General features: G+C 40.2%; 1 protein-coding gene across 1 annotated transcript; it reads right to left on the reverse strand.

Moving 5' to 3' along the window:
- Nucleotides 1-5,933: 5,933 nt before the first annotated feature.
- On the reverse strand, nt 5,934-8,581 carry BTG1 (BTG anti-proliferation factor 1). The gene is made up of 2 exons (XM_004459821.4): nt 8,116-8,581; nt 5,934-7,246 (listed from the first exon to the last, which is right to left on the reverse strand). Exons 1-2 carry the CDS (start codon nt 8,261-8,263, stop codon nt 6,879-6,881), a joined length of 516 nt encoding a protein of 171 aa, XP_004459878.2. The 5' UTR covers nt 8,264-8,581; the 3' UTR covers nt 5,934-6,878.
- Between the last annotated feature and the right edge of the window lie 2,246 nt (nt 8,582-10,827).

A 10,827-nucleotide genomic window follows, 5' to 3' on the forward strand; every position in this document is an offset into this window, starting at 1 on the left:
CCAATAAGTCTCTTGAAGTTCATTTAAGAATGGGGCCCACTGTTTCTCATAATATTGCAAAATAAATTAGCATGAAGCTTCGCAGGCCTACTTCATTGACCTTTGTGGTAATGCTATATAACCCCATAGCAAGCTACTCAATGAGGATACCTTCACACAGGCTCGAATCTAAACCAAAAGAACCTGTGGTCACTGATTCACTGATTCATTTATGACTGACTAGAGGAAATTAATGACATCAGTGATTCTAGCAAGCATTGCATCAGATTACATCACAAGAAGGAACCAAAACCCAAACTGGTTCTAAAAAGACTGCTTTTCTTTGCAATAAAGTATCCACACCACTATAGATTGAGAAGAGCTTGAGAACCGCTAAATTGTAAACCAGTGTTTGACAATCTCTTGCAAACCCATGGCCAAATACAAATAGCTTGAAGGCCTGTAAACCCAGGGAGAAGTCAACCTACTTTATATAACAAGAAAGCTCTTGGGAGGATTAAAAAATGGATGCAAATATGTTTTGAACTGGACTACTTTGTTATACATGGTCAGTAGTAGCAGTAATACTCCATCTCTCAATTTAAAGTTTCTTCAGTATACACAAAGGATCTGAAGGATTACTTCTAGTTTGTCCCTTAAGGAGAAAATAGCTCTAAAAATCACAATCTTTTAAGGACGCAACTCAGGAAACTCTAAAAATAAAAATGAAAGGCTGGGTTATCAGTACCCTTAAAAAGGTGGCTGGGTAGGGGGATAGTTCATTTTCCTCCTACGTTTTTTAAAAAACACAAGCACATTCCAGGCTAAAGCAGACTTTGAAGAAACTCAAAATCAGGCATCAGATTTTCGAAAAACCAAGAAAACAATTCTGCTATATTTAGGAGGCTTCCATGATAGTGTCCAAATTCCAAAAATCCCACCATTCATTGCTAGATGTTTTCTTAGTTTTATTTGATCTTGACAGCAGACTTATACCCAACGTCAAAAGTACAGATCCGGATTCTAACTCATTCTTCTTTTGAGTCCAAACTTAGTATTATTTACACTAAATTCCAACTGTCTCTTAAAGAATAAGGTCTAGTTTTAAGAAAGCATGTTCTTTCTGGGAATGGAGAATGAAAAGGTTTCCAGGCTGAAAATAACCAGATGACCAACTAGCAATGAAAAATTAAAACATTCATGTTCTAATAATGTGAAACAAGGTAAAATCATATACTACAATATACCAACAGTTAAGAGTTTGGGTTCTAGGGGTAGAAAGGCTTGAGTTTGAATTATGGAATTAGCTATTACTAGTTGTTTAGTTTTGGGAGAAATTACTTAAAGCTATCTAAACCTCGGTGTTTTATCCATAAAATGAAGATTAGAAAATGCCTACCTGCAACCTCACTCAGTGGTTGGGAAACCAAATAAGGTATATTGTTAATCTGAAGGCTCATGTGCAATTTATAGGAAATACATCTCCATTTAGTCTATTGACTTGAAGGAACAAAGCTGTTATAAATAAAGACTAGAAAATGCATTCAATCCTGTTTTTAGTTCAATTGCGAAGTCTACTCATTTCAGGCCCATGTCCACTTACATAACCTTCTCAAATGAAGTCCAATTTATTAGTTAACCTTCCCTTCGAAAAATTAAGGTATGGCTCAGAACAAAGATGGGGAGAAGACACAGGTAACTTCTGGTTTAATTAATCTTACAAATGTTAACTCAGTTTCTTGGACAACCATCCATAATAAAATGAATTTCAACACATAGCAATACATAATTGAATATATAGGTGCATAGAGATTTCAAATTGCTATACTAAATTTCGGATATCTTTTGCTGCAAAAGATGCCCTTATTTTACAAATAGGGACTTATGCAGAAAAATTAAAATTAGACATGACAACCTTCTTTGGATTATTACAGTAGTTTCAAGATTTATCACCTAAAGAACATAAAATATCATTAGTTATTTTTGGGATAATGTAAAAGTCTTTATTTCTGATCATGCACTCTTATCAATAAACTTTTGAGTGTATCCTGTATTTATACATATAATTTATAAATTGTACTACATGCTCTCGCGTATTAACGTGAAAATGTATGTGAAAATATTTAAAGATAATGTAACCTCGGAGATGACCCATCTAGAGAATTATTAAAAAGTAAATCCACCCATGGAAGAATGTTTTCTAATCATTTGGAAATGGTAGTGTTTGATATAATATTCTCCAAATCCAGGAATCCAGTTGACTCAGCTGTTTTTCCTGCCTTGTGGTCCCCATTGTGATGTTAAGTGTTTGGCCAGTACTTATTCATCCTTCTACCACCAGGAATGGAGTCACGTAAGGCCTTCACCACTTAAAAGTAAGAGGAAAGAAACACTATTAATTGTCAACTGGTTTATAACAGACAGCGTAAAAAAAAAACCTTTTATAAAAAAATACCGCGACAAAACATAACCACTATTATTTGAACTTCTTTAAAAACATCTTCAGGAGTATGCTTTATTTATGCTTCCCATCCACTCTTCCCCCAAGTCCAGTTTCCACTTAGTCCATTAACCTGTACTACCACTCTGACCCGCATATTCATTGAAACAAATTGATTGCAGACTTTGTCCCAGATTCATGGAAGTGCAGAATCCCTAACTGGAGTGATTACCACTCTCTCTGCCAAAAAGTTGTGCTGGCAGAAATACCTTTTGGTTTACACCTATTATCACAGCGAAACAGTTTTTCTTTATCATCAGACCTTTCCCACTTTTCATTTACCCCATCCTTTCTTTTTTTAATCCAACCTTAGTTGAATTATTTCATCCTTTAGCATCAGTAACTCTCTATAGTTACACAAAATTCCCAGAACACTGCATTTTTCAACATTAAATTAAGTATGATGAAAAGGCTCGTATAAAAGCCAATAGTTATACTCCAAAATGTTCCTTGTATGATTATTCAACCATCAGTGACAAGCACTAAAAAAAAAGTAATTTTATAATTTTACGAATGGAAACCTTATCATTTTGCCATTTGACACAATATATAATGCCAAAAGAAATTGGTAACTAGTAAAATTGCAGTTAATTTGGCTAGATTGTATGGTATGTGAATACATCTCAATAAAACTGCTTTAAAAAACTGCAGTCAACAAAACTCGTGTCAATTATACTACATAAACTGTTGAGGAAATGGTGTCAGTGCTTATTAATGCAATTTAAAGCTTACTTGCTCAGATGGCATTGCAAAGCTGCCAAATTTAACATCCTGCTTAACTATGTTCCTTTTACCTTATGCTATTCTCAGATGAAAATGCTATAGAATAACATACAAATATAAATTCCTCTGTTCTACCTGCAGCCCCATTTATTCATGTGAATGATTTAAGTATGCAGCTAAAAGGTTGGTTTGGTTAGTAGTACAAACTACTTTACTACAAAACACTTTTTTCACGCTGTTATGTTACCTATTGTTCCAAACACCAAAAAGAAATTGTTATATTGTGACAGCAGCCATCCACTAAAAGGTTCAATTGCAGAGACTGAGGTGAGCCAAACTAGTGTAGTCTGTACACCTTCAGTTAAAGACAGTTCAGTTAAAGATTTAGACAATCCGAAGTGCACTTTTTGAAGTCTCCTGTGCATATACACAACTATTCAGTTTCTCCCCCCATTTTGTCAATAGCAGCTTATTTCAACAACTAAAATAGGGATGAAAAGGGGAGAGGAAATATTTATAAATTTCAATATGCAAAATACCTTTTCATACCTTTCGTAAAGGGGAAGGTGAGGGAGTATTGGAAATATTAAAATTCAGAGGGAAGTGTCTAAGGGCAGATTTGTTCCCAACATTAAAGGAAGCCTGAAAAACTTTGCAACACTAGGTATCAGGAATACTAACTATTCTCTTATTTGAAGGTTAATTCCAAGATCTGTAACACCCACACAAAATAAAATTACTTGTAACTTAAGGGTGTTAACAGTGATTTAAAAAAACCATTTGTGCAAATGTACCAAAAAGCAATCATCTTGCTGCCTTTCCAGTTTACAGTTGCAGAAATATTGCAAATTAAGGTAAGGCCCTACGACTCCAATTCCAGATATGAGAGGGAAACAGCTATATTATCCCATACGAAGTCCAATTAACTCCTTCTATGCAACCCACTTTAAGCCTTAAAGTAAGAGACTCTACTTACATTTGGCAAAAACGGAAATAATTTGAGCTTTCTGAAATTAACATTCCTCGGAAACTTATTGCCAATAACTATGATTACTGATGCCCATGGCAGCTAATAATTTTTAAATGATTAAGAAACTATTTTTTAACGCAGACTTTTCAAATCACCTATTAAAATAAAAATATACAATTGGCGTAAATGAACACATGGCACACATCTGCATGTGCAGACAACAGACACTCCAATGTTTTTGTTGAAATAGCAAAGCAAAACATTCCTCAAAAGCAATGAACAAGAAATATCGAACAGCTACTGTACTGCAGTCTTAAGCTCAGCTCTATTGTCTGGGGGACCGAAAGGTTAGTCACAGGAAACAGCTGGATGCTAGGTCTGAGATTTCATGTTTGCAAGCCCTTTAAAGAGGAACTTAGCAAGCATCTCCTCACATACCAGACATCACCTGAATTCTAAAATAAACCTTTTCAATTAAGAGTTCTCTTCCTACTGAATTTGTAAAAGTAACAGACTGATGTCAAATCTTCAAAAACAATTCTCCATTTGATAACAGGTTTTATGACAAAATTTTTATTAACTAAAATATAATACTTAACTGTCTGGAAATTATTCTCACTTTGCCTTAGATCTGCAAAACTTCTTTACCAACCTAGCTTCAAAGGAATTACTAGAAAACAGTTGGCAAACAACAGCACCTGAGTAAGTCCACATAGAGACTAGAATACCAGGATGTATTTACTGCAAATTCAAGTTTCAAAGTCTGGGAGTGGGGTGCTTTTCAAAAATGGATTGAAAACTGAAACTAATATTTTGCAAGGCTAGTCCATGTGTTGTATGCAGTTAAGAGAAATTCACCCCAGGATGGCCTGCCAATAGAGTGTACAGATACCATTTGTAATCTAAATACTTTTTTGTGTTACTGTGTATTCCTGTGTAGTCTACAAAACTAGAACATAATCTTAAATGTTTGAAGTAATTTAGATTGTACAATACTTCCAGTGTGAACCTATTTACATGTATTAAAATTTAAAAAGCCAAGATACAGTAAGTTATTTAACTGTGTAGGCAGCAAAATTCCAATATTCCACTGGAAAACCATTTGTAATCTTGTACAACCAGAGAATTACCAAAATGTCTTTATCATAGGGGTAGCGGAGTAAGAGACCCCATCAGCATTCCCAGTGTTCATGTTTTCAGAATCTTTCTGATATAAAAGTCTGAAAATGATTCAAGTCAGCATTTCAATTTTTGAGAATAAAAAGTTCATAAACATACCTTTTGTTGAATTCCAGCTTAGTGATTTTTATGTTTATCTTGCAGTTGATGAAAAGCAACAACCAACCAATCTCCCTCTGCAGTGATTTGCCTGTTCATTAAGACTATGGGTCATCTGCCCCAGGACTTTCTAATTGAACAAGGAATCCATCAGGGCAAAAGAATTGGTTTTCAAAGGAGAATGGAATAGACATTTATATCTTCACTTCAACAGGGAAGCAATAAAATGTAATCCTTTTGAGTATCTTTTTTGGTAGATGTTACCTTTGTCTCTTATCCTCATTTCATGAGATTAGCCTGTGCATGTGTCCATGTTTTGACATTACTTTTAAAAAATGTTACCCTTTTGTTTCCTTTAACACCTAAATACACACAAATCTTGTTTTTCCAGCATGACCAGTGTGCAACTGACATGTTCACATAGCTTATAGAACCTATCTTAAGTATTTCAGCTGAACCTCTATAATCATGACAAGAGATTGATTAAAATGCCAAGATAAGAAACAATTTATTATAGAGAGAAGAAAATTTTCTCATCCAAAATATAGAAATCTGTACAACTTTGCCACAATCAATATACATGAACTGTACAAATTTACACCAGTTCATAATTTACCAAATAAAAGATGACTAACAAAGTTCACAAAATAGATGGTTTGTGGAAAAGACTTTTACCCAATTAAGTACAAGGAAAGTTACAAACCAGACCTCCACTTTCTAAAAATAAGAAGTTTACTCAGTCTTAGAAAACTACAAGCTAGCAAATGTACAGAGAGCTGGCTGGTGCTAACACCACAGTTGAGACAGTGTCTTTTTAAGGGTCTTTTTTAAAGCCTGTTGCCATGGCAGATTCTGGTCACTTGATACTTTCAAGGCCAAAAACACAATACAAGATCTGACCATTTTCCCCAGGTCATGCTTACTAGTTTTGTCTTATGTACATTTATACATATTTAAGTGCTAGGTAAAAGTCTTGTCATAAAATTTCCAGTACTACCATGTTTAAAACATTTAAGTTTTCCTATTGAGCTGCCAAAAAGTTTAACGATAACAATTTTCAAGTGTGATAGTGCAAAATTCCTCTGCAAGATCTACCGCAGAGAAAGATTCTTTGAAATACAGATTTGCATTGAAGGGACTGATGTAAAAATTAGGTATAACGTCTGGGAGAAACTGAACCCACCCTAGAACTTCACTCCCTAGCAAATAAAGTGATCATTTACTTGGACTCACAGGCTATTATTGAAAGGTACTGTCCAAACTATGGCACTGTCACTTAAAAATTTTTTTTTACCATTCTATCTTGTGCCAGATCTTCACAGCTGTGACATGGTTTAAATTCCATAATCCATCCCCAAGAGGAGCCCACCCAAATCAAAAATCAAATTTATCCATCCATTATAAGATGATCCATCCATAGACTATATCTTAACCTGATACAGTCATCATATTGTAGTTTTTGGAAGGGCTTGTTCTGCCCAAGAGAAGTTCCTCCTTACAGCTGATTCTGCTGTCTACCATTTGCACGTTGGTGCTGTTTTGAGTGCTACCTCCTGCTGGTGAGGCTTCATACAGCACACAGATGGAGCCATCCTCTCCAATTCTGTAGGACACTTCATAGGGGTCAACCCAAAGTGTGAGTTCGCTTGGGAGAAGCCTGAACAGCTCCTGACTGCTCAGTCCAATCCGCTGTGCTGCCTGTCCAATCAGAGGATCCATTTTATGGTTGATGCGAATACAACGGTAACCTGATCCTTTGCACGGCTTTTCTGGGAACCAGTGATGTTTATAATGTTCTATGAAAGAAGAAAAAAAAAAGAGAAACAAAGCTTAGGTGGTTACTCTTAGTTCCCACTGCAGTTTTTTCCTCCTACTGGCTAGTTTCAGGAGTGGAAATGAAAACTACCAACTTTTAAAAATGTTCAAGATTGCATCCGCTGCTGCTCGTGTGCGGGAATAGGGAAAGATGGGGCAGGGTTTGAGAAATAACACAGTACGGGACACAAAACAATCTCCTGGAACAAACCCGCTGAGCCGACAGAACAGGTATCTCACGCACAGCCTCAGCCAGCCGGGAAACCGGATGGCATCGGCGGCCAGGCGGGAACCTGTTTACTTTCTCCACCCCACCCCGGTCTCACACAGTGGAGTTTATAGCTTCGGAGGAGAGGAGCATTACCGAACTGTTAACCCCGAAGGGAAGAAAAACAAGCAACCCTAAACCACACTCTGGGCAGGGCTGTAATTGTACCGGTGACAAATCCGATGATTAATGGGCAGGGAGAAGAGGCGCGGGGAGACTGCACGTCCGTCCCGCGCTGGCTCCATACCCCCGGGACTGGCCGCCGACCCGGCAACGGCTGGAGGGAGCTGGGGGAGGGGGCGTCGAACCCACCCCAGCCCCGCGGCTCCTTTGTCCCCAAATCCGCACACAGTCCTCGGGCCGCGGCTCCCGCCTCGACGGCTTTTGGTTTCTTTGTTGTGCGTCTGTTTTCCTCTCCCCTCCTTTTACCAGCGGGGACGGGGGGCGCCCTCGGCTAAGTCCCCACAACACTCTCCGGGACGCGCCGTTAGTGGCTCCCAAGCGCGCCGCACCCGGCCCGGGTGTAGGGGGCCCGAGTTTCCCCCGACACCCCTGGGTCCCCGCCTGCCGCGGCCCGCTCACCTGCCAGCAGCTCCTGCAGGCTCTGGCTGAAGGTCTGCAGCTGTCGCTCGCTCGTGAGCCCCTTGGTACGGAGGAACTTGGAGATGAAGGACACCGCGGCGGCGATCTCGCCTATCATGGTGGCAGCCCGGGTGTAGAAGGGATGCATGGGGGCGGCGGGAAGGGGCGGCCCGGGGCGGCCGGGGCTCGGCGGAGCGGCCCCGACAGCGGAGCGGCCACCCCGGGCTCCCGCACAGGACAGAGGACAGAGAGGAAGAGAGGGCGTGAGGGGAGGACGACTACTTTTTTTTTTCTTCTTTCTTTATAGTAAAAAAAAGTTATTTTCGGGACAGGAGGCGGCAAGAGAGAGAGACGCGAGCGACAACGGCCTGGTCACATCGCTCGGACCTCCCCAGCCGCCTCCGCCTCCAGCTCCGTAGCCTCCGAAGTTCCCAACAGTTGCATTTCCAGCTCCGAGGGGCGAAGAGATACTAGCGCCGTGCAGCACTTTTTATAGCGACGCGCGAGAGAGGAAGTGCGTAGCTGGAGCGTGACGGCCGTCGCTAGCCAATCCGGAGATCGCACCATTGTGACGCAAGCAGATTCGGAGCAGGAGCGGACTGAAAGGGACTAGGGGGCGGGTCCTGAGACCGGGAAGAGAGGGAGGAGCTGACGTAATCCGCTTGTAAACAAATAAACCCCGAGAGGCGGCTGGAGACCAGTTGTGTGAACGAGCAGAGGAAACCGAGGGTGCGCGTGTGAAAGCTCCGCCTCCCGCTCTAGCTCCTCCTTCCTGCTTTCAACTCCAGGCCCTGGGCCAGGATAGTGTTTTGCAGGAGTGCGCTTGCGCACAGCGTTGTTGCTGTGCGGAAGAAGTCCTTGCTCGGGCTGTGGCTCCACGCGCCCCGGCTGTTTGGAAGGTGTTGCACGTTTGCGGCGCTGGCTCCCTTGCTCCTCGGTGTTTACGTCTCATCCCCACTGCTCGGTCTACGTGGCTGGCTCAGCAGCAGGCGGAGCGTGCGGCGGGGCAAGAGTGGGCGCCCGTGTTGTAGATGCACGGGGCGCGCCGCGGGTGGCGGAGCCGAGTGGAGGGAACGGGCCTCGCGGGGCGTTCTGCCCACAGACCCGGCTTCAGGTTTCGGCACTCGGGTCCCCTAGCAGTTGTGCTGCCAACTCCAGGGAACCGTTTCTGCTCAACGCTGGGGCTGGAGTGGGGGAGTGTCTTTCTAGACGTTTAATTGCAAAACATGAATACATGAAAGGTTAGTAGAGCTTTTGTAGTTGTAGTAACTTGGGAGTGAAGAGAGGAATGGCAACCTTAACTGAATTCAGGTTAATGCCTATAGGAAAGCCAGGTACTGACGATAAATATAAGGCAGGTCTTGTAAAGCTTGACCTGTGCTGAAAAAAAAAAAAAAGGTATCTGTATGATACATCTTAGAGCGAGTCTACCCAAGACCAAATACTGTTTTTCTTTTTTGTGGTCCAAACAAATAGTCTGAGCCTTAGCGTTCTACTGCTCTCTATAGTAAAAAAAGAGAAAATATGTATGTGCAGCTTATGGAATGAATATATTGGATGTAGATATTTAAATTTACTTGGAACCCTGCTTGTAAAAGTTTTGGGGGGAAAAAATACTGGAACAAAGGCGTGAGCCTGCTAAAACGATTAGGCTTAAGAGAGTAACTCCAACTCCATTAAGGAAACCGACCCCACCCCATCCCCCCACCTCCACAAAACAGATGAAGAGGTATGCAGATGGAGAGAGCGAATAAGCAGCAGAAGGTGAACTCTACCAGATGGAAATAAATATCCTGAGCTTAGGTGGTCATCAATATTGCAAAAGACACCTTTGAGTTTGTTGTGTGTATTCATGAATACAAATAATTAAGTAGGGTAAAAATGAAATAAATATATAGTGTTAAAAACGTTTGTCTTTGGAAGCATTTCCTTTGAATAAATTGCATCTAAAATAGTGGTAAATAGGCTTTTTTTTCCCCTTTAAAGCACTTTTCAAATAGAATGTGCTTAAAGGTCTTTATGAATTCCTTCACTAGGGCAGTGAAACGCTTCTTTTCAAAAAGATAAAAGCACAACATTGTGAATGTAATTAACAGCAATGAACTGAATGTTTGAAAGTGGTTAAAAAGGGAAATTTTAGTTTTATGTATGTTACCAGCATAAAAACTAAAAACAAAAATGATGTACAGGTGATATCACCCTAGAGCAAGTTCTCCCCTTCCCCATCCACCCTTAATTATGTACTTATTTCCCTTACATTATCAGTCATTTGAATGTTGGATTAGAAATCAGGTGAAAGGTTTTCTCTTCCAAGCCTGGTCACTAACTTGGATCCCCAGTAATTCTGAGTGGAATTGACTCATCTTCAAAACAGAAACAATGAAATTAATAAAAATCCATTCTCCCTACTAATCATTTAACTGCCTTCCCAAGCGGCAGCTGGACTGTTTCTGAAAGCTTTATAAAATCATTTAAGTAGAGTTAACTCACATATTTGTGAGTTTTGCTTTTTTTCCCCCCATTGAGATTTTTATTATGTGTGTTTCTCACCTTAAATCATTCCTTTAAGAGACAAATGTATTTAAGAAATTAAGAAGTTCTTTTGCCTGAGGGAACTAGCTGGGAGGAGGAACACTCAGAAAAATGGAAATAAATACTAGTCCAAAATGCAAACCTTACCATGTTAGTTGCTAATAGTTTTCAATTTTGGAC

This window comes from Dasypus novemcinctus, chromosome 12 (assembly GCF_030445035.2).
Source record: "Dasypus novemcinctus isolate mDasNov1 chromosome 12, mDasNov1.1.hap2, whole genome shotgun sequence".
Lineage (NCBI taxonomy): Eukaryota > Metazoa > Chordata > Mammalia > Cingulata > Dasypodidae > Dasypus > Dasypus novemcinctus.

Excerpts from the sequence above, each read along its gene's own strand:
- BTG1 (XM_004459821.4), bottom strand. The coding sequence starts at position 8,263 with ATGCATCCCTTCTACACCCGGGCTGCCACCATGATAGGCGAGATCGCC. Across the intron at positions 7,247-8,115 it reads CCTGCAGGAGCTGCTGGCAG|AACATTATAAACATCACTGG; the intron begins GTGAGCGGGCCG and ends CTTCTTTCATAG.